This window comes from Narcine bancroftii, chromosome 9 (assembly GCF_036971445.1).
Source record: "Narcine bancroftii isolate sNarBan1 chromosome 9, sNarBan1.hap1, whole genome shotgun sequence".
In the NCBI taxonomy this organism is placed as follows: domain Eukaryota; kingdom Metazoa; phylum Chordata; class Chondrichthyes; order Torpediniformes; family Narcinidae; genus Narcine; species Narcine bancroftii.
Genome location: NC_091477.1, coordinates 100,331,934 through 100,356,651, shown reverse-complemented (window position 1 = coordinate 100,356,651; position 24,718 = coordinate 100,331,934). Strand labels below are relative to the sequence as shown.

The 24,718-nt window shown below is 37.6% G+C and overlaps 1 protein-coding gene across 4 annotated transcripts in view; it reads right to left on the bottom strand.

The window, feature by feature from the left end:
• opa1 (OPA1 mitochondrial dynamin like GTPase) overlaps window positions 1-24,718 on the bottom strand; it is an 84,286-nt gene that overhangs the window by 44,371 nt on the left and 15,197 nt on the right. For all 4 annotated transcript variants that reach the window (XM_069897022.1, XM_069897024.1, XM_069897023.1 and 1 more), the window contains 14 exons: window positions 23,622-23,726; window positions 21,571-21,657; window positions 21,223-21,336; window positions 18,951-19,031; window positions 18,158-18,232; window positions 17,703-17,774; window positions 17,200-17,299; window positions 16,118-16,248; window positions 14,684-14,756; window positions 14,395-14,467; window positions 12,198-12,313; window positions 8,387-8,451; window positions 8,230-8,306; window positions 1,177-1,342 (listed from right to left, as the gene is read on the bottom strand). In XM_069897022.1, the coding sequence (XP_069753123.1) occupies window positions 1,177-1,342; window positions 8,230-8,306; window positions 8,387-8,451; window positions 12,198-12,313; window positions 14,395-14,467; window positions 14,684-14,756; window positions 16,118-16,248; window positions 17,200-17,299; window positions 17,703-17,774; window positions 18,158-18,232; window positions 18,951-19,031; window positions 21,223-21,336; window positions 21,571-21,657; window positions 23,622-23,726 (1,335 nt within the window). The remainder of the gene's footprint in view (window positions 1-1,176; window positions 1,343-8,229; window positions 8,307-8,386; window positions 8,452-12,197; window positions 12,314-14,394; window positions 14,468-14,683; window positions 14,757-16,117; window positions 16,249-17,199; window positions 17,300-17,702; window positions 17,775-18,157; window positions 18,233-18,950; window positions 19,032-21,222; window positions 21,337-21,570; window positions 21,658-23,621; window positions 23,727-24,718) is intronic.

Here is a 24,718-nt window from a genome sequence, read left to right as displayed (position 1 = left end):
AACACAGATTCCCAATCTTTAAATGGACATATGTGGGTAACGTGAGAGGACAGAATGATGCTTGGCTTAGATGAAATCCAATTGCTTTATCTGATTCTACAGCTTTAGCACCAATGATGTAATCCCTTCTGTTTTCGTACCAGAATTGGCAGGGAATGGAAGACTAACAGAGAAGAGTAAGTAACAAAAATACTGGTTGAAAGAATGAGAGAACATAGACGTAAGAAGAAAGAACAGCAAGAAAGACTAAATAAGTCAAAGTAGGTACAGTACAACTCCTATTATCCAAAATGTCAGATAAACAGTATTTTCGGAGAGCAGCCCAGTAGCAACAGCAAATCACTTGCATCAATGTATAAACAACAAGGGAAGGCTTTTTAAGCATTAAAATGTTTAATTTTCACCAAAAAATGTGCTGGCTGCCACCGATCACCAAAATGAAGCCAACGCAACCGCCAATCACCGAGATCACCCAACCACCACTGCCGATCCCGACACGAACACAGCACTGCTGCTGATCCCCAGCAAGGCTTCCTGGGCCGTGTGCTGATGGAGGGAGGGAGGGAGGGAGGGAGGGAGGGAGGGAAGAGGAGGAGGGGAGGGAATGCCTCTGAGCCTGAGGTCCCCGTTCCTGCCCAGAAGGCTACTCTCCTTGATGATGCTGGGACAAGGAATTTTTCCAACCACTTGAGGCTGACAGACTATGGCATGCAGTTTGAGGGAAATAGTTGGAGAGAAAAGTCAATAGGGGAAGATAAAGAAGAAATGGAAAGAGAGAGGGGAGGGATTTACCTGAAATGAGGACAATTGTCATTCTAATTTCACGCCGGATTAATTTTTTTTTCAACCTGTGAGGTCAGTTCAGCTCCAAAGATATTTTGGATAAATGAGGATTTCTGATTGGTTTCCAATATCCTCGTTTATCCAAGATTCTAAAAGAAAAATTCATAACTGAGGAATTTTAAAAGAATCCAATTTTGGATAAACAGAGTTGTACTGTTAACTGTTTATGTCTTGACTCTTTCAAAGATAAACCACATAAATGAAAGTAGTTCTTTATGAAAGTATTCCTTTCAGATCCCTCTTCATGTGAACTGGCCTGGAAGAACATAAGCTAATCAATCACTGGTAGCAAATGACATCAGAATGAGTGCAAATATGCAAGCTGACTCAAACCTCTATAGCTTTGTGAGGCAGTTGTTTGTCTGTCCATTGTTTGAGCTTGATATCCACTGTGGTATTGAATGTCCCCGAATTCACAGACTGAGCAGCAGGAATGTATATGTTCTCCATTACATGAGTGGAGACCCTTTCCCAAAGCTTCCGCTGTAAAATTTCTTCCCTGAAAACACATTTAGAATTCCATTAAGATTCTATCCGACTAAAGAATTTCTTGTTCAAAATCTCACTTTCTGCCGCGCATGTGACGCTGACTATGGAGCGATCCTTTGGAACAAGTCTTAAATTACTTTCTTGCATACAAATATAAATAAATTAGCTGGCTGTGGAAAAAGCTTGAGGAATTTACTTCTAATTCGCACAAATTCCACTTTGCTGAAAAATTAATAATGGTATTCAAACTGATAGTCATATTTTAAAAAAATATTAAATAACTCCTCATGAAAAGGAAGTCTTCATTTTAACAGTGGATCCTCAGAGTAGATCATAAGAACAAAACTTTGATATTTATTTGCAAAATTAACATGCACATTTCTGAGGTTAACATAATATGTATCACAATCAAGATAAGATTATTCACAGGATTTGAAAAACAAAACCTATTGTCCTAGTGAGGATTTTTTCTGCAATCATCAAGCCAAATGCAGCTAGAGACTCATGGCATCTTTTTTAAAGACTGAAAAATTTTCACTGAAAAACAAACCATTTTCAAATGTAACAGGACACTGCCATGTCTACTAAAAGATTCTGATGAACATAGGGGTCTGCACAAAAGAATCCGACAAATGAGAGGTATAAAGAGGTTCATGACCTGCGAATAAATTTGTACTATGATGAATTTTGTGTTATAAATTTTAAATTTCAGCCCTCAAGTCCGTGCCACTCAATTTACAGCCAAATAACGTACACCCCTGGTACGTTTTGAACAGTGGGAGGAAGCCAGAGCCCCACCCTCACCGGGGAAATCCCATACAGGCACGGGGAGAATGTACAAGCTCCTTACAGACAGCGCAGAATTCGAACTCCAGTCCCAATCGCTGGCACTGTAAAGAAACTGCGCTGACCGCTATGCCAACTGTGCCACCCCCAACTTGGCAGTCCAACTATTTCTAGGATCTCTTCTCTTTGAATCTAGGGCAGAGAGCTACATCACAACACGTAAAAAGAATTAAATTCTACAGGATAAGCAGTATTTTGAAACACACAACAACACTTTAAAGTCAACCCTTAAAAAGTATCTTTATGTGGCAAAGCTTTGCAGATTACAAATCGGAGCATTCATTCTAAGGTCCCTTTTTTCCCCAAATTACCTGCGTCAGACTAACTTTTCTCTCCTAGATGCTTTTGAATTGAACAGCAAATAAATCTGGTTAATTCCAATATTTGGCTATAATAAATATTACATGAGCACAAGCTGTACAAATTAAGGCACTTTTCATGAGAAGCAGTTATTCAGTAAATGGGTTAGTCATTTGGTAATTCAAGGATCCTAATGCTTTATATTACTTTGGAGCATTAACGTAAAATAACATTCACATGCATAACATCTTTGAAAAATATTTTCCAGCATTTTCCTTTCATCAATGCATACTAGCAATTGATTGCAATTGATTCTCACTTGTCTGAACTATCACATATATTAAAAATTGATATCCACCAGCTGCCACTTTTCAGTTTCATGAAAACCCTATTTTTTCATATATAAACTTTCAGGCCAACAAGTAAAATAACATTGTGTCCAATTCATATAGAAACAAACCAGTTCAGAAACTGTACTCGCTTAGTGCTTATACTCTAATAAGATAACAACACAATAGAAAGCACCGAACAATTCATCATAAAATTGATTTAGTAACTTTGATCTATTTCCTTCTCAGTTTCTGAAAGTACTAATCTATCATGAATTCTCAAAACAACCAGGTACTTCCTTTAGGGAACAGATTTAGTCTTTCACTTGCAAACTAAAATGCTTCATTCTATATTATTGATCAATAGGACTATTAGGAATTAAACTGATCTTGAACCTTTTTCATTACGTCTCAGACAAGTTCAAATATATTGAAAGACTTTTTTGGTAAATGTATGATAAAATTTATAGTACTGTATAGGAAAGATATGTCAATTTATAGCAAAATTACAAAAGGAAACACAAATAAGAAAGAATGACATTTTGCATTTAGAGTAAGTGAATAATCACTGGATAAATAATTATATCCTTTGTCTTCTGCTTGAACACATACCAGTCATAGAGCAAGTACTGGAACTATTTTTATTGTAAATGTATTTTAGAACAATAACTAGTCTTATAATTCACATCACATATTTAGTTTTTTGAAACACTACAAATATAACACACATAATTTAAAAAATGAAAGAGTACATAATTATATTGAGAAATTGGATTTTACAATAAAGACTTTTCATATTCATCATTTTCTGATGATAATTACCAAAATAATTACCAAAAACACATCTAATGAGTTTGGACTTGAACACTACTTTATATTAAATACTATTAAATTAAAATAACAAGCAAAACTGAGATAGAATATATTAAAAATTTAAATGAATAGTTATTGATCAATTAGAAAATCAAAATTGTGGTGAAAGGACAGGGAAGTGGATCTGTGAAAAGATGCATTTTAGACCATGACAAATGGGAACAGTAGGAGATTATCATAATGTCTATTCCAGTTGCTATTTCTTGTGGTTTAATTCTTTATTCAAGAATATTTAAGGCAAAATAATTCTGCTCTTTATCAAGGTATATTTCCATTTACCTGCATTTTAATGATACTTAAACTACTGAATAATTCACATGCAAGTATTTTGAAGCGCAATCTGTACTTACTTTAGATATCAATCTCGCTAAAACTAACTTTTTGGATATATTCTATATGATGGCAAAGATGGGGGCGCTGCTGGTGGTGTGGACCCGCAGGGAGCAGAGATACAGTGCTCCCACGGGGTCCAGCTGCCCAGTCGATTGCGGTCGGCTCCACGCGGGCTTTGAACGGCCTGTTGAGGAAGCCAACGGTGGTTTTAGCTGCAATCCCGTGCCCAAGATGGGGGCACCTAGTAATCAGCAGCAGGCACAAGAGGCTGCAGACTCCGGGGAGCAGAGGACTGGAGCAGAGCACCAGAGGACGGGAAGATCATGCACCATCTGAGAAGGAGAAGCAGAGGAGATGACTTGCGGGAACCGTGACCCCGGCGGCGAACCAGTGACAGGACTCTGTGGCTGAGGGACCAGTGCATGTGGCGGGCTGCTGGCGACTCGAGTCAAGGAACCCATGGAAGTCATGGGCTGCTGGAGACTGCTGTCGGGAGACTCAAACCGGGCTGCGGACTGCTGAAGACTGGCTCAAACTGCCAGGAGGGGTACCAGGTATTGGAACCAGGATGTGGTGAGATACCAAGGGTGCTAAAGGGTTCCTGACTGTGTTGGAAGTTCAGATCTGGAGCTTGGTTTGCCAATGGTTTGGACTGGACTCTGTGCGGCTGTGGGGTTTGTGGAAGCGCTGGAGGCGAATCTATGAACTCTCGATGACTCTCTTTTGCTTCTCTCTCTCTCTTTCTCTCTGACTGTAAGAGGCGCTTATGCAATTCCTGCCTCCAGCAAATCTGTCTGCCTTGAAGCAGGCAAAATGAAATTTCATGTAATATGACACTGTTTTATTACTATAATAATAAATTGAATCTTGAAAATTAAGCAGCTAGATTTTTCTGAAAAATTCTTTTTAAATAGGGATTCTGATTTCAATTAAGAGGCATTTTCAGTATAGTTTCTAACAGTTGTTAAAGCACAAATTTAGATTAACCTCAAGATAACTTGTATACCAGAATATAGATTTAAGACATTGCAATAATATTTGAAGAAAAATAAATTCTCCCAGGAACTTGTAGTTATTTTACAATGATATGATGCTGCTCCATAGCTATATTTAAGAGAGAGTTAGATTTAGTACTTGTGACTAGGGGGATCAGGGGGTATGGAGAGAGAGCTGGAACAGGGTACTGAGTAGATGATCAGCCATGATCAAAATGAATGGCAGTGTAGGCTTGAAGGGCCAAATGGCCGACTCCTACACCTATTTTCTATGTTTCTGTGCTGAAGGCGTTTCAGTAAAAAAATCTTACAGATATCACATGAAAATTAAAGATAAAGAGGAAGGATGGAAGAATGTGAAAGAGCAAGTTGTCTCAAAAAGTATCTGCAGAAGCAAATCACATTTCCTATCTTTTCTTTTCAATGTTTGTAAGATGTAATAATTATAAAATGTAAAAGACAATAATTTTAGATGCCTTGGTGACAACACACAATTTTACTGTTGAAGAAAAAATATAAATGATGCTGCACCAAATTTACAGGTGTAAAACCATTACTCCTCATGTTTTTCTTAGATGCCTCATTGGCAAATGCCATTTTGTCCTGGCCCACATCTTCATCCCCAAGATCCAATTTCACTAATCTTTATCCATCCCAGATTTGGATTATCAAGATCCAGGCGGAACACCCTGTTTCTTAACAGCAAATAGAGGCCGCTGGATTGGGAGGCTGGGGTAGGTCATTCATGTACTGATGGCACAATATTTGCATTAAAAATTCTGTGTGAGAGTTTGTCTTGTGCATGTCATTTTTCGAGCAGTGTACTTGTGGGATCGTGATGCTTTTCTTTGATTATGATGGATTGAGTCAGATCTTCTGGGGTGTGGGTTTATTGTGGACAGGAACTGTTGAAGCTGCAAGGATATCTTGGTGTGAGGGGGGGGGGTTCATGGTGGGGAACAGTGCATTGGAGTTTGAGTATCTTGAGCATAGGGTATGACACATCAGTAAAGAGGTTACATTTGGTTAAACCATAATTATCAAAATAGAATTAATCTCCCTCATTTTATGAAAGCTTCATATGCACGGGGCTTTTGAAGGTATTAATTGATTACTTTTGAAGCTGAAGTATAAATAGAGGTGCCTCATTTATTCAATTTGAGACACTTGAGTCATTGTGCTTTGTTGCTGAATACTCTTGCCATCCAAAACAAATCAGAATCTGCAAATGCAGTAAACACATCTCCAGACGGAGCCCCAGATTTTACAGGTACCAGTCTGACTGACACCAATTACAGTTCTAGGATCAGAAATAGGCCTTTCTATGTCGTTAATGAGATTGCTCATGCCATCCGAGATTTTCCCATTTCCCTGTATTTGGTTCACATCTTCTATACTTCTCATACCCAATGCAATGTCTAAATGTATTTTAAAGGTCATTATTGCCTCTGTTTCTACCACTTCCTCTGGCAACTCACACTATGCTCTGTACCCTAAGGCCCCCCTTTTAATCTTTTGCCTTTCATCTCAATTTTAGAATGCCTTTTAATTTGAGAATCCCCAAGTGTGGAGAAAATATTGTGTTCTCATCTATGCCTCTTGTATCAAACAAGCTGTGGTATTTCCACAGCTGCCATTGGCGGGAACCTGGGAGAGCGTGGAGCTGTGACACGGTGCTGCTTCTGCCTAGTCTTTATGCCAACACCCCTGTGTAGGTTTTAAACAAGGCATTAGGTAGGAGTTTTTAAAAAAAATGTGAACCCAAGGAGGTTCGCAGACCATGAAGGATTGCAGGCTCTGGAGAAGCTCTGGGAGATCCAGCGCGGTGTACCAGATCAGGAGAACACACCCCTCGCCAAGATAAATGGGAGAAGATCAGACAGGGAAAGTGACCTCAGCAGCATACCAGCAAGGGGCTCGGAAGCTGAAGGATTCACATCAGGCTACAAACTGCTGGAGACTGGTTCGTGAAAACCAGATATCAGGATCAGGAAAGTGCAAAGGGCTCCTGAAGATCCTTGTGTTTAAGCAATTTCCTGAAATGTACTGGAGGTTCAGAAATGGATCTTGGGTCCACTGCTGGAACGTTCAGGAGGTTGTACGGCTGCAGATAGGAGACAAATTCACAGACATATGATGTTACTGAAGGAACACTCCTTTGCTTCTCCTTCTCTTATTGGTGGGGTCGCAGGCTAGCAGCATCTCTTTGTGCGCCTTTATGGCAAGCAAAAGTTGATAAATGTTGTGTATTTATAGTGTGTACATGACAATTAAGGAATCTTGATTTTATAAACTTCTATGGAACACTGTGTACCCTCTTTTGTTCCAGGGAGAAAAGTCCCTGCCTCACCTTACAATTCAAATCTACCAGTCCAAGTAACTTTCTCTTAAATCTTTCGGCATCTTTTCCAACTGAATGATATCTTTACTACAGCTAGGTAACCAGAGCTCCACACAATACTACATGAATGGTCTCCCCAATGTTGTGCAATGTTGTGAGATGATGTCCCGGCTCCTATACTCAAAGCCTTAACTGATGAAAGCAAGTGTGTCAAATGAGTTCTTCAGCCTATCTACATGTGTCATTGCCACTTTCATGGGACTATGCACCTGTAGCCCCACATCTCGGTTTTAAAACCCTCCCTAGGACCTTATTTACTGTGCAAGTCCTGCCCTGGCTTAACCTACCAAAGTGCACTCCTCGCACTTGTCCAAGTTATATCCCAACTGATATTCCTTGGTCCATTTTCCCAGTTAATCTGGATCCTCTTGCAATCTCAGATAGTCTTCTTCACTATCCACTATATCACTCATTTTGGTGTCATCCACACACTTGATAAGCATGTTAACTATGTTGTCATTGAAGTCTTTAATATAGATGACAAACCACAGCATTGATCCCTGATATACACCAATTCCTGTGGCACACCACAGGCCTTCAACCTGAATAATAACCCTCTAATCGCACACTCTTTCCCTACCATTATGCCAATTCTATAAACAATTTGCCAGCTCACCCTGGATCCTATCTGACCTGACCTGTGGGACTTTGTCCAAGGCCTGGCTTACGTTCACATAGACAATGTCAACCACCTTGCCTGATTCCATCTTCTTGGTCACCTCTTCAAAATAACTCAATCAAAATCTGAAATTAATTAATTTATTTGAAGTATTAACATTCCAATGGATTCTATTTTGATCCAATACAAAATAAGAATTACCAATGTTTTGGTGTAACTTGGCTTAAGCTGATCACTTCATCCAGAATCTCATTTTTGGCTTTTTCGTATAGCTCATTCTAATAAAAGAAAAAAATAAAATGAGAAAGAAATGCTAAATTACAAATATCAAAACAATTGAACATGACTTGAACCTTACCCTGTCCAATTCCCTCAGCTGAGGATAGTTGTTCTTCCATTCAGTCTCAAGGTTGAATCGAGTAGCTACCATAAAAAAAGTACTTCAGTTAATTAAGTGAAACAATTAAATTATCCTCAGAATGAAAGGACCTCTCTACAAATGGATACAAACATTATGTAACTTCTTTACTCACAAATTTGTACCTAAATTACATCAAAAGATGTAACTAATGAAATCCACTTCTGAAATCTGATGTGTGAAATCAGGACATTTCCATCCATTCCAGGAAAATTGATCAGCACATACTACAATAGAGACTTTTACACAACCACTTTGTCCCGGGATATTTGTGGCTTTTTTTATGCTACACATGCTGTCTAAAAAGCACCGACACAGAATGGTGGGGTCATTCCAGTCCTGGCCTTTTTTTTTTCCGGCAGCAGGCGCAGTAACAGCGCCGGAACGCCGTCTGTGTAAAAGGAGTGATCTGGCATTCCGCCACCATGATGGGAATGGATATGTTTGTGTACCATATTTTTTTGAGTGTATTTACTGGTCAGCATGCAAAACTTGTACAAAACATGCAAGTGGGATAACAGGAAAAATCTTTTTAATAATAATACCATTGTCCTGTCTCTCCCGGCGGTCTGCTGCTTGCTTTCTGTTGCTGTTGGCCGCTCATGGAGAGGGGTGAGGTCAATTACAAGTGTGGCTGAGTCCAGCCGCAACACAGCATGGTTTCATTCCCAGAACATCGTGATTTAATACTAGGTCAGCCAGACTGAGCTGCAATTATACAGCAAAAGTAAAAGGCAGAGTCGATTTGGCTGACAATGAGTAGTTCTCTAGGGAATACCTGATCGGCAGCACTTGGGGTTTAGACCATCTCGGATGTCTATGCATGCTCCCATAAATGCAGAAATCTGAAATGAGCTGGAGGTGAAAGAGGGATGCATCCTCAACTAGACTCACTGTTACATCAGGTGGATGAAGCACTGGTGTGTTGCTGGGAGGCGAATGAGAGATGATTTAATTCAGAAGCACATAATTCATGGTTTTGACAGAGGTGGCATGAATAAGATAAAAAGTATGTACCAAAGAGTACTGAATCTGGAACTCTACAGAAGGAGGTTGTGAATGCTCAGTTACTGAATGTATTCAAGACAGTCACTAACAAACTTTCAGATATTAAGTGGGAGGAGATTAATGTTAGGGAGTGACATTGTGATAAAAGACCAGCCCCACTCTGATCCCATTGCCCCGCTCTCAGCTGCCCACAGGTGTCTCATCACCTTGTACTGTGAGCAAGTTGGTCTGTGGGTTTTCCTCAGTTTGAACAGTCTGAAGCCCTCAACGATAGATAAAGGCGATACTTAATGTGGTATGTGAGTGGAATGAAAAAGTTTGAAAACCACTGTTTTAATCGTACCTAATTGACTCATTATATGCACGATTTCATAACTCTAAAGCAAAATATTTCAGTAACAATTGAGTCTAGAACAGTGGTTCTCAACCACCATTATCAGCCTAATTTCAACTTCGCATACAAGACCGGGGAATATTTTTGAGCCATTTTTTTGTCTAACATATCGTCAAATACGATATGCTATATGTGACACAAGACACCAACACTATCGTGTTATACGTCCCACCTCTTTTGTTCCTGGAATGTTGGCTTGCTGTGTAAAATGACACACTGACCCAGCATTATGCTGGCTTTGTTCGGTTCAGTGTAAACAACCAAAGTCAGCTTAATGCCAACTCTTCCTTACGGCAATATCATGGGATTTCTGTGTAAAAATCTCTTCTACAATGAGAGCAAAAGTGCTCTGGTAAATTCTATCTTTGGCTTGGCTTCGCGGACGAAGATTTATGGAGGGGGTAAAAAAGTCCACGTCAGCTGCAGGCTCGTTTGTGGCTGACCAGTCCGATGCGGGACAGGCAGACACGATTGCAGCGGTTGCAAGGGAAAATTGGTTGGTTGGGGTTGGGTTTTTCCTCCTTTGCCTTTTGTCAGTGAGGTGGGCTCTGCGGTCTTCTTCAAAGGAGGCTGCTGCCCGCCAAACTGTGAGGCGCCAAGATGCACGGTTTGAGGCGTTATCAGCCCACTGGCGGTGGTCAATGTGGCAGGCACCAAGAGATTTCTTTAGGCAGTCCTTGTACCTTTTCTTTGGTGCACCTCTGTCACGGTGGCCAGTGGAGAGCTCGCCATATAATACGATCTTGGGAAGGCGATGGTCCTCCATTCTGGAGACGTGACCCATCCAGCGCAGCTGGATCTTCAGCAGCGTGGACTCGATGCTGTCGACCTCTGCCATCTCGAGTACTTCGACGTTAGGGGTGTGAGCGCTCCAATGGATGTTGAGGATGGAGCGGAGACAACGCTGGTGGAAGCGTTCTAGGAGCCGTAGGTGGTGCCGGTAGAGGACCCATGATTCGGAGCCGAACAGGAGTGTGGGTATGACAACGGCTCTGTATACGCTTATCTTTGTGAGGTTTTTCAGTTGGTTGTTTTTCCAGACTCTTTTGTGTAGTCTTCCAAAGGCGCTATTTGCCTTGGCGAGTCTGTTGTCTATCTCATTGTCGATCCTTTCATCTGATGAAATGGTGCAGCCGAGATAGGTAAACTGGTTGACCGTTTTGAGTTTTGTGTGCCCGATGGAGATGTGGGGGGGCTGGTAGTCATGGTGGGGAGCTGGCTGATGGAGGACCTCAGTTTTCTTCAGGCTGACTTCCAGGCCAAACATTTTGGCAGTTTCCGCAAAGCAGGACGTCAAGCGCTGAAGAGCTGGCTCTGAATGGGCAACTAAAGCGGCATCATCTGCAAAGAGTAGTTCACGGACAAGTTTCTCTTGTGTCTTGGTGTGAGCTTGCAGGCGCCTCAGATTGAAGAGACTGCAATTCTATACACTCTACATTATTTATGGATGATCCAATTTGCATTGTTAGTCTTAAGGATATGAGCCATTCTTAGAATCTTTTCCAACATGATTAATCATAAATCACCACTCAAGCTTTGCATGCTCCTCATTCATCATTTAACTCCATATTATATTTCTTATTTTGATATTAGATAATTTGCCAGAAGCTAATTGACAAAAACATTTTTAAACAACTGGTGGAACTCTAATCTGCCATTTAATTGTATTTGTTAGATTGTATCCTTTTCTAAAACAACATTTCAGAGACTTCCAACACATCTTAAACCAAAAATATTGACCACTGAAACACAACTCTCTCTGGGATCAGTTAGATCAAAAGTTATTGAATTTGAACTAGGTTCATTTTTTTTTATACTGTAGTGTGTAATTGCCCATGTACTTATGCACCCAGCTGAATTTGGCTGAAATTTAAACATGACATCAAAGCCACCGACAACATCCGAAAAAAACACTTTGCACAATCCAAAGGTGCAGGTCCATTTCTTGAAAAAAGTCCGACTAATTAATTTTTGTCTCCAAAAATATGGAACAGAAAAAAAGCAACTATTCAATTTCTCTTTCAATAATCAATCCTATGTTCTCAAAAATATAGTTCAAAATCAAAGTTAGTATTCTTTGTATCTCTCATCAACAAAGATGCAATTAAGCAGGACAGCTCTAAATCAAGATAATATTCATGAATATTCACAATTCCTTAATTGTCACGTAATAAAAACAGTGCAATAATAAATGTAATTTCCTTTCATCTGCTGTAAGGCAAACAGATTTGCCATCAGCAGAAATTGCCTGAAGCCCCTTAGTCATTTATGTCATAAATATCTGCTTTATATCCATACATATACACACACAAATCTAATAATGCATTATCTTGTACATATTTATATTACCTTTAAATGCATCAGCTTGCTGTTCCACAGACTCTCGCACCATTTTCCAGAAACAATCTGACACTGCTAGGCTCAGGTTCTTAGTTGTCACTTGGTGTGCTTTCAGCATCCCTGTCCTACAAGGGAAAATAACTCAAAAGCTGGACTTGTATACCACCGTGCAGTTCCAGTGGGTATTATCATTCAGACTTAAGTACTGAAAACCTGTCTAGACCAGCAGGCTAGGGTATTAACAGATATCGTCAACCTCTCACTCCGTCAGGGTGTGATACCCACCTGCTTCAAACAAGTTTCAATTGCACCAGTGTCCAAGAAGAGTGTGGTAACATGCGTAAATGATTATTGTCCAGGGAGAATGAAAACTTGGCTGAATGGTGTAAAACAACCTCTCACTCAATGTCACCAAGAGCAAGGAACTGATTGTGGACTTCAGAATCCATTGATCACGGGGGATAAGAACTTTAAATTCCTGTGTGTCACTATCTTGTTAGTCCTGATCTGGACCCATCCTATTAATGCTACTGTGAAGAAAACATCCACTTCCTCAGGACTCTGCAGAGGTTTGGTGTGACATTAGAAATCTTGACAAACTTCTACAAATGTGTGGTGGAAAGTATATTGATTTACTGCATCACAGCCTGGTATGGGGGCACCAATATCCCAGAGCGAAAAATCCTGCAAAAGGTAGTGGACTCACCCCAGGACATCATAAGCAAAACTCTTCCTATCATCAAGAATATTAATATGGAATGTTGCCATAGGACAAGCTCTGTTCTCACTCCTGCCATCAGGAAGGAGGTACAGATGCCAAAGGACTTGAACTACTAGGCATCGGAATAGTTGCTACCCTTCCACTCTCATACTCTTGAACAACAGACTCAGAGATTCAATGAAGGACTCATTATTGTTCATCATTTATTACTGCATGTTTGCACAGTTTGTTTACATTTGTTTCTTTCTTTTACAGTTGACAGTTAAAAAGATTACAAAGGCTGGCCTGTAGAAAAAGAATCTTTGGGTTGTATGTGATGCATTGTATGTAATTTGACAATAAATTTGAACTTTTATTATCATTGAATGGCTTTTTGGTTTCTGCCAATCAATGCTTTATATAGATCAGAAGTCAGTTTTCAATTTGTCACAATATTGAGTGCCATTTTTATTTAGCTGACCCAGTCCAATTAGGCTAACTGGTAGAAAAAACAATCTGGCAACTCCACTCCCATTAACCAATCAATGAACTTCAGCTGTTATCAGAAGTTCCCAAACAAGTCGACTAATTCTCCCTCCACATTAGGCAGGAACTATAAATTAAAAATCAACAACTACAAGTGGAAGACAACAAGGAAATCTATTTGTATTTGAGAAAGTTTGTTGCTGAAGACAAAGATAAAATATTTGACCCTATTTCATTCAATAACTAGATACGAGCAGAATGAACCAAACAATCAAAGTTCAACGTGGAAATGCTTTTCTCAAAGAGTGGAATTCTCTGGCCAGAGAAGCAGCGAAGATGCGATCACTGAATATATTTACCACACATATACACGGAGAAGGAAAATGAAGCGTTATGGGATAAAGACGTGTAGATGGAACTGAGTCCATGGCCAGATCAACCAAGATCTTATTAAACGGTGGAGGAGGCTCAATGTGAATAGCCCACTCCTGTTCCTATCTCTTATATTCCATTGTTTAAAATGGAATTACATAGAAATTTCTTTTTGCAGAGGGCTGCAAATCTCTGGTGTTGTCTGCACCAGAGAGTGATGATGGCTTGGCTATTACTACTATTTAAAGTAGAGGCAGATATATTTTTGAAAGTACAGGAAATTGAGGGCAATGAAGGACAGGCACAAAAGAGGAATTAAGGCCAATGTAGACCAGTCGTGATGATTCAGTATGTTGAAGTTGGCTTAGGAGTGACATATTTTACTCCCACTTTCCCAAGTTCAAAAATCAAATTAATGAAACTAAAAAACTAATTTAATTGGACTCAGGTAATTTAATGTTAATTGGACTTGTAGTGTCTATCAAGTAGGGAGGGAGCCGATGGGAAAAGGGCTGGAGCTCATATTGGAGGTGTGTGGATTCTCTAAATCTGCTGTTGAAAGCAGCAAATGACTTGCCTGTTACATTCTTTCTTTCATCCTTTGCAAAACAAATCATCAAGAAAGATGCTAAGAATCGAAAATCTTACTTCAACAGTTTTGAATTCTGAAAAAAATCTCCTTCGTACTCCTTTATGGCATCAATACCTTCATTGGTGTTGCCTGTTTTTAAAAAAAAAACACTAAAATTTACACAAGTGTCTTAACCCAAAGATATAGGAACACATTATGTTCCTTAGCAAAAATATGCTTGCATTTATCCTACTTCTAAATGGCCTTTAAACATTATATTTTCTGGAAAAAGACTCCTTTGGCTGTGAAACCAAATTTGCTAATATTTGAAATCTTTTTAAAAAAAAAAGTGTAATGTAATCTCACCTCTGCCAGTAACAACTGCAAAGTAACCCAAAGCTTTCATTGGAAACAGCTTGCCTTCGACAATCTGTTGAATCTGCAGATGTACAATGTACAAGTAATGGTGGTAAGCCGATGCGAAGTTTTAAAATAACTATAAATATTAGATTCAAGCACAAAGTCAATTTAAACAATCACCAAGATAGCTATCAACAACTGTTCAGGATGGTTTTACATTTGTGTATCACAAGCCTTGAGTATGGGATATTAAAAGAAAATATCTATCAGGTGGATGGATAGAATCATCTCTAAACTTACCCTTTTCAAGAGTACCATAACTAATTTTGGAAGCACATCAGTCAGATGCTGTAAATCTATATTGACCAATGGTACTGCAATATGGAATTTTCAAGTCATGTAATTTCAAACCTAGCTACCTCCACAGTATGCAAGTTTAATAAACGTGTAGGAAATTATAGAGATATACCCTATGGTTAATCTTCTCGAGGGAGAGGGGAGTACACAAGGAAGTTCACGGCAGATTACACAAATGAGAAGTTACTTACTTTTCAGCAATTCTACTTTGTACATGGTAGTTTTGCCCAATGCATTTACTTTACTGAATCATTAATCACAATTGGACAGTTGTAACAGAAAAATAGGTTGAGAAAACCAAAATGAACACAAATATTTCACAATGCTTAACACAACGGAATGGAGTTAGTGTACAGTAATAATTTTTTGGCTGGACATTAAAATAAGTTGAATTTAATTTTGAAAGTACAGGTTGAGTACCCATGTCCGAAGTTCCGAAAAGATCCAAAAACTGAGCATTTTTTTAAGTAACGACATGACGTCACAGTGGAAAGAAATTCACCACCTGAATGGTTCTGTTGGCGCCAGTTTGATTACAAAAACAGTTAAAAAAAAATCTTTGCTTCTGTCCGGGAAGATGCCAAATGGAGCTGGGTCTAAGACTTCAGCATTGGCTGTAGCCGGAGTCGGTGAGAGCGACCCCATTCTCAATATTGGGTGCAGTGCCATCCGCATCAAAGTCGCTGCCCTTGGGCCCAGGCAGGATTGGGGACCTCAGACTCCTGGGGAGTGGGGACCTTGGGCTCCTGGGTAGGAGCAAGAACTGTAGATGGGGACAAGTGGCAATAGATGGGAGGTGTCGTGGACCGGCGGCAGAGATCAAGTTTTTTTGGGGTACATATTAAACATTATTTCATGTTAATTTTCATGTTGTTGTTTGTTGTCGCTGTTTAACTGCTGACACAAGTATTCTGCTGATGCGACTGTGCTGTTTTTGGTTTTTTTCCGTTTTGTTCCAAAAACAGGAAAAAAAGCTAAAACCGAACAACGTCTGGTCCCAAGCATTTCGGATATGGGATACTGTACCACATATGTACTCAATTCCTTTTTATTTAAAATTGTAAAATATTGAAACGCCCTTACTCGACTAGGACTGGCTAGATTTTTTTCTGCCAGATCCACCTTAGTCAATACAAAAATGGTACGTCTGCCTTGTGGATCCATTTGGCTGACCAAATCAGTTACAATGCTGCGTTCAGCATCTACAGACCCATCTGAAAGACAAAACAGTACATCATCCAGAGTTACTAGGCTAACTTCCGAAAGATGATATATTAATCAAATATTTTAATCATCTATGGATTGAATAAAGTCTGTTTAAGAAAACTCATTTGGACTTCATTACCAATTCATTCAAGAAACGCATCGTAAACAAACGCCTCACTTAGCCTCCAAGCGACTACTTTATTGACCGAAATCACTTCACAGACAATTATTTCTATGATCAAAGTCATGAAACTTATAATTTTGGATTTGTGATTTATAAATTTGTTCTAAATTTTGCATTGTGTAAAGTACAAGAAATATTGCAAAACATCACTAAAATCTTGTAAGCAACTTACTGCAAACTGAAGTTTGGCTAAGTTAATTTCATAAAGGCAAAGCCAAAATTTATGCATTTCAGATCATAACGTTTTGAATTGGGCAACTTGATTCAATTAGAACTTCACTGATAGATGAAATAATGTAAGCTTGTTCCTAACGTAGAGATATTAATATGTAATTTATGATCACAATTTACTATCAAAATGATTAAGAAAGATTGAACTACAAAGCAAAGCAGATGCGCCTTCATCAGCTGGATCGAAGGGCATTAGAGCATTGAATTCTTTTAAAAAAGCATTATTTTTGCTTGCATAGAATTATGATTTTATGATTTTAATACAGAAAAATATATTATTTAAAATATTCATACAAGAGACATAATATTCAAAAACATTATATCTGTTAAAATTAAACAGATTAGACGCTCTTTGATAATTAGTGTTCTGTTATATTGTAACTTATGTGGAAATAGTTGAACAGTATAATTCAAGGTATGAGTGTACCAATATCATATAAATGGGCATCAGTGGCTTTGCTCTCACATCCAGCAAAGTGAATAAATTAACATGCAATATTTCCTCACCAACAATGCTTTTTGATAAATAAATAGGAACCTTTACCTTGAATACAAAGGATGATGGCATTAGGATTCTGCATGTAAGCCTTGCTTATGCTAAAAATTATATCCTTGGTGTCAGCAGCCATTCCTGAAGTCACCGTCTTCAACATAGGGAAAAAAACCCATAAAGTTCAGTAAGGTAACACATTTCTGCCACTGTCCTGTAAAAAGGTTCAAGCTTTGCATAACATAAAAGGTCTGCTTATTAACATCACTTATAGTCTATTACATTTTCAAATACAAACTCAAATAATGGTTTTACAATGCAATAAATAATCTTTACATGAAGTTGAAGCATATTAGGTGAAGATATGAAGAACACATTCATATTATGTTAAGACACAGGGAACCCTAATCCTTTGTATAGAATCATTATTTCAAAATTATAATTCTGTTAATGCAGTTCCACTAATCTAACTTTTGATTTATAAGCTTAGTCCTATAAAGTATAAAAGTTTTCCTTTTTTTTTTTACAAAACAATACTTTCGGACACTGATACTTACACTGATAACACCAGGAAGATCTACTAATACCATTCGCTGTAGACCTGGACCCTTCACACTTAAGGAAATGGTCTAAAAAAAATATATATATATAATGAAAACAGTAATCTTAAATTTGAAACACATTTAAATATACAAAATATACTAAGTCAACCTATAGAAATTGATGCTTTTAAGCATCCATTTTGGAAACATCGAATTTTTAATGTTTAAAATATATTAAGATTTTCTCCTACAAGATGTTGATCAATTACAAAAAAAAAATCTTTCAAGTTCAATTAAAAATATATTGTTTTATACGTCATTACTTCAGGTTTGGTGAGATTTGAGCAAATGTGAACATTCAAACGTCAACAGCTAGCATTTTGAAAAACAAGTTTTGAATGCTATCAAATCTAATGCTATTATTCAAGCACAGTGCATGAATTACATTAACATACATCGCATTACTTCACCTCGGGACTGACAGTTTGTCCTTCCTTTACACTATTCCTCATTCTTATTTCTATTTCATTGCGCAATGCTGCTAGCTGCACAAATAGAAACAGAGAAACACATCAGCTTTGAAAATATAGCTGAGAAGCATAAAAGACAAGTATAGATCCAAAGACATGGAAATTTATTCTAAACCATTGGGAGACACAAAGTGAATAACATTCAAAAAGGCATAAGATTAATTGGCTCCATTAAGTCAAAGTTCACAATTTCTAAGCATAGTCAAAACAAAACAAAGTAGAAGTTGCAACCTGAACATTTTATTCAATTCTAATATTTGGTCAATTACAAACTTGAGACTAAATTTGCTTTGCAAAAACACGTTCCAAGACACAAAAACAACCATTCAATAATATTCTACAAATTGTGCATGAAACCATTGGAAAACATAGTGGTAGTGAAGTTAATCCAGGTAATGTCCAGCTGAGGGCATATCTTAGAAATGTTATCATAGTCTCTAACTATATCTATTTTATAACAACATCCATCAAGTATTCAGAGAAAGTTCAATTAAAATTAATTTACCCTAAAAGTCTGTTAAATTGACTTTCAAGCAATATAGAAATTCCAATCTAATTGATAATAATAAAAATAATTCAACCAAAGGAAAGCTCACTTATAATTTTTACTCTGTGTCATGTGTCATAATCTTCTCAACATCTTCAGAACTGAAATTTCACGTGGATTACAAAACATTTTTAGATCCTAAATGATACTGATCAAGTACAAAAAAAAAATCCCATCAGAACTCACATCTTCCTCTTTGGTGAGGTCAAATTCTCGTGAGCTGTCTTTAAATATTGCCACATGATGAGGACCTTCACTCAGTGTTACCTGAATAAAATCAAATCCATGATAATTAATTCAAGAAGAAAAACTCATGAATAAAAATGATATATGAAAACATTTTTTCCTTATTATTTGTTTATTATTATTGTGTTTGTTTGGTATTGTTATCAAAATATTTTTAAAACTATTTTGATCAATGAGGAGATGGTGCAAAATACAATAATTTAATTGGAAGTGTAAGTTCAGAATAAATTATTTGGGATACCATAAATATGGGGTTACTCATTTGTAGCTGTGACAAATATAACTTTCCTCTTTGAAATTTGATACAATTTTAATAACTTTTAGTCAGCAAACATTTCACACATTAATCAGCAAAAAAGCAATATTTTTAATAATTAATTACCAATAATTTTTACTAATATTAATAACATTACTTAAATCAATTGTACATTAAATAAATAGGCCATTTCAGTATTACCTCACATAGTTCTAAATAGCAGTTTTGCATGAAGTCCTACATTTGAATATTTGTTCAATAAAATCCATTATTAACACAAAAGAACTGAGGCAGAAATATTTTGGAAATGAGGAAAATAGAAATTAGTTTTGATATTTTTTCTAAATTTCTTAATCTTGCCAAAACCACAATGGATTATTTTCTAAATCATTTTAATGTACACATGAAGTTATTCCCCCATTGCCGCAAGCTGGTCAGTCAATGTAAAACAGAGCTATATTTCAAATTCAGTAACACCATGGGAAAAATGCAGATTCCCTTGTGGTTCGTAAAGCCAAAGCAAAAAACCAGTAAGTTTATTTTTCCTGCTTGAGCTGAACGGTAGGCACTGAATGGCTGAACTGCTGTGCAAAAGCTAAGAGCTGACTCCAAGCTTGACCTCAATTAATATTTAGCAGAGATATTCCCTTTACCTGATACAGACACAGCAGCCAAGTGTAGCATCCAAATTGCTACCTGGACTGAGATTAGGCAACAATGCACTGAACACACTGTAATTTTCATTTTACTTTGTCGGATTCAGCAAATATCTGAGCACGTTTCAATAAGGAATGTACAGACATCTTTTTTTCCCATATTTCCTGCGGTTAGAAAAAACTTCGAGTCTAACATTTTCTTTGATAAAAGATTTGATGCAAATTAAAAGGTACATTTTTACTACATATTAAAAATAAAAAGCGCTACAACTCAAATGAATGTTGCAAAAAGTAAAGCAACGAACACGGCAAATAATCACGGCTTCAATATTGAACATTTTTATTAGTTGTGTTTTGTGGTTTGGTCCAGACTTGCTATATTTTTTTAAGATCAAATTAATTCTGAGTATATTATTGCTCCTACAATTGTCCACAAATTATCAATGTGACACCAATGTAAATTCCAAATGCAGTAAAAATCCCTGTTATCTGGGATTTAAGCAACCAGCAACCGGCAAAAAAATTGAGAAATAAATATATTTTTAAAATTAAAATAAGAATAAATAGAAAATGAAAGTTAAAAATTGTAAAAATAAATGTTCTTCAAAGCAATTCACAAACCCTTGGTGAAGATGTGAGCAAACATTCATCCAGTGGAACACCCTGGTCATGCCCCACCCACAACAGCTGTTCGAATAAAGTTGAATAAAATGACGTCGTCCAGGATGAAGAGCGGTCTGATGCTGCACACCTCTGGGTCAACGGTCCCAAAGTGTCTGCCTAACGCTGCCTACTACAAGTCTTTATTAGTATATTATTAAGTATTTTAGCAAGGCTTTATCTGTGAACATGGGGGAGGGGGTTTTAACTATGATGATGACATGGTTGCCATAGCAGTTAGTCTAACTGTGTTACAGCACCCTTGACGGGGGTTCAAATTTAAATTTATATTTTGTAAAGTATGGGAATTATCTGATTAAAGTGAACTTTACATGATTATGGACTACAATACTGAATTTTTTCAAATTATATTCTGCACTGCCTTTTCTCTTTTAGACTGTTTATTCTTAATGCAGGTGTTTTAGTTTGGCATTGTAAGAGTGAGTTTCAAGCAACTGGAAAATGTACATATTTGGGGTTTTACTCCAATTCAAATTAAGACCGCATAAATGAACATCTGAACTAAAGTGAACAATTTACCAAAGGACAAATGAAATAATATTTATCCATTAGTCCTAGTTCACATCTTGAAATCATTATGCTCGACATTGTAGTTCTCTCTTAAATCCTGAAATCCTACCTTGACAGGTGCACGTGTCATCATTTCACCAGATCCTCGAGGAAATATTCTAGCTTGTGCAATCATTTCCAGTACACTGGTCTTTCCAGCACTCTGATCTCCAACGACAACCACCTAGAATTAAATTATTTCAACAAATTAAAAAGTAAAATCTTGTAACAGACATGAAAATCATCCGTGTAATGACTCAGTGTCAGAAACATTACTGATTTGTCCAATCATACCCAAGATTATTCAACATAGAAATACAATGCCAATGTTATATGTCTGTACCACTCACTATCTTATGTCTAATCTTGTCTTACAATGTTATTCGAGCAATGGAACACATTGACAATCTCTGCTCACCCGAGGTAGATGGTCCTGGGTGTTGTAGTTCGAATCGTAGTCCGATAAAATATCCAATACTTCAGAATACAAATCGATCAAAGACTTCTAGAAAGAGAATTGTTTTATTTAGGTTCATAATTATCTGGTATATCAAAATTGAAGAGCGATGCTTGAAAATGCTTTGAACCCAGTACTTCCAAAAACATTTAACCTTATAACAATGAGTTATAAAACATTGGGAAAGACCTTAAAATGAATTGGTTTTCATCTTAATTCAGACTAATTTGTAATGTTCATCAATCCAATGTAACCCATGGATGAGAGGAATTTAACTAATTAGAAAAAAAAGTGGTTTCTCTACTTCTTTGTAAAAATAGTAAGATGCCCAAAATAAATCTGGTATTGTTTCTGTTATCTACTAAGGATAATTTCCCTTTACATTTATCACAAACAACAATCTTCTGATGGAGAGATTAATCAGTAAACATCAAAGATTATATTGTTAACTCACTAAACTGTGATCAAGGAACATAGAGCAAGTAACTAAGGCCGAGAAAGAATAAAAGTGAGATTTTCATGGAACAAAATGAAAATGGATTTTAGCTCCTTATTTATTTTCTTCACTGCAGGGCCAATCTTCAAATTAAGTTTGCATGGTTTGCACGTGCCAGAAAATAAGATTGTAACTGGGATATTCCCGAGCAGTACAGCCGATTATTCAGCAGACCATTGGTTGCAGGACCATAGAATTGCACTGGTGGACTCAAGTGGAGAAGGATGAACCTAACAAAGTTTCCCAGCTCCAAGGAGAACTTGTAACACGTGTTAACATGGGCCACTTATAGGCAGCGTATATAAATCATTAAGAAAAGATGGCATTCATGAGAAAGGCAAGTAAAACTGTTTATTTGATTTAGTCATGTTAACATGTATGTTTTAAATTGATTTTAACCCCACTCTCCAATGGCCAGATATTTGGATGGAGAATACAAAAATAAAATGTGTACAATCAAAGTTTTCTTCTTCAAGAGCTCAACAACTTAAAAATGATCAACCATGGGAGAAAAAAATAAATGGATGATCCTTAAAAATTCCATCACTGCCGCAAAACCTATTTAGAAAAGGATAAAATGCATGGATAGAGCAAGTAAAATTTCCGCGTATTCTTCACTTAAGGAGCAATGATTAAGACGCATTATCTGACAGTAGCTTTGAGATCGCCTGTGTTTTCCAATAAACAGATTGTCATTCTCTTACTCATGACATTAAATTACTTACACGTTCATGCAATTTAAGAAACAATATTCAAAACAGCAAAGAGCTGAAGAGGATTCTAAACTATTGTAACTGATCTGTTAGTGCAGAGGTCCAGCAAGGAGATTCTTTATTTACTGACCCATGTGCAAGTTTTCAACCATAAATTGGTTGCCTTTCTCCACCACTTCAAAAATTATAAGTTGTAGTGTTTTGGCACATGCTGAGATTGCAAAAGGAATTACCAATGCACATGCCTTTCACTCAATATAATATAGGACCATCGCCTTCCCAAGATCGTGTTATATGGCGAGCTCTCCACTGGCCACCGTGACAGAGGTGCACCAAAGAAGAGGTACAAGGACTGCCTAAAGAAATCTCTTGGTGCCTGCCACATTGACCACCGCCAGTGGGCTGATCTCGCCTCAAACCGTACATCTTGGCGCCTCACAGTTCGGCGGGCAGCAACCTCCTTTGAAGAAGACCGCAGAGCCCACCTCACTGACAAAAGACAAAGGAGGAAAAACCCAACACCCAACCCCAACCAACCAATTTTCCCCTGCAACCGCTGCAACCGTGTCTGCCTGTCCCGCATTGGACTTGTCAGCCACAAACGAGCCTGCAGCTGACGTGGACATTTACCCCCTCCATAAATTTTCGTCCGCGAAGCCAAGCCAAAGAAAGAATAGCAGCTGATTAAAATTACAACTATTTTAATCATAAATAGTGAGATTTATGAAATCCAGATTTTTGGAAGTGCTAAAAGTGTCTGTATGTTCCATATGCTTCTATTCCCATCTGAAAAACATCTTCACCTTCATTTTTCGTTGATGAATGCCCTTATCATCTTTCTGAAGAACTTGTTTCCGCAGCTCTTTATTTTCTTTTTCCAAACGTTCAAGGATTCGTTGGTATTTTAACTGTGAGAAAGCAAATCGTGATAAGTTTCAAAGCATTTTTTTTGGTAACCGTACAATTGTAAATGACAGAATAATGGCATGAAAGTGATTGAACAGTTTGTGGTTAAGTTTTCTCATGCTATCCCAAACCCAAAGACAGAATCCATTTTTGATTTTAAAAAATTTCAATACACAAGAACCTTCGACACTCATTCACACAGAACAAGCAAATACAGTTTAATATTTTTATGTGGACATTTGTAGATTATATTTACATTGCTGGTGCATGTATGGTGATGCCTAATATTTTGACAGTGTGAAATTAAATGTTAAAAGAGCCCCTAGACGCATCGTGGAAATGTATTGTTCCTGCAAGTTATACTGATTTCTGGAAGTCTTAAATATGTGAATGTAAAATTGGTATATTGAAATTACTTCCTCAATAATAGTAAAATCATTTTTGCTTCTTTCTTATAACTTCCTGATCACTAGAAAAGGTCTGTATTTGTGCTGGTAAATGCCAACAATTGCACATTTCTCATACAAATCTGGTAAGTTTTGGGACTCTCACCCAACTCCGAAACTTACTGGCGGAGCTTCAATGGCAATTTCCTGGTTGCACACCACTACTTTTGTTTCCCTTATTTCAGGTGAAACGCTCTAGCCAGCCATTTCCTCTTGTATGGACCATAAGGGTTGTCAACAGGCTGAACTCAGAACTCACAACCCATCTTCAAAATGGGGTTTAAATAAGCTGCCAGCTTATTGTTGCAGGCTCCAAAAGCCACTGCAGAAACCGGTTCTTTCTCTCTCACTCTCTTAAAAAAAAAATCCTATTTGGTCTTCTCTTTCTCTCTCTTTCTGCTTGCCAAAACCAACTGACCTTCTTAGAACAGCAAACTGCAACCAGACAGATTGCGGCACCGGATCTAATCTTCCGAGCCTGTTCATCTGTTGCTTTCAAAACCTGCTCTTGAAATTCTTTAGCAAAGCAGTCTCCTTGTTTTATGTCT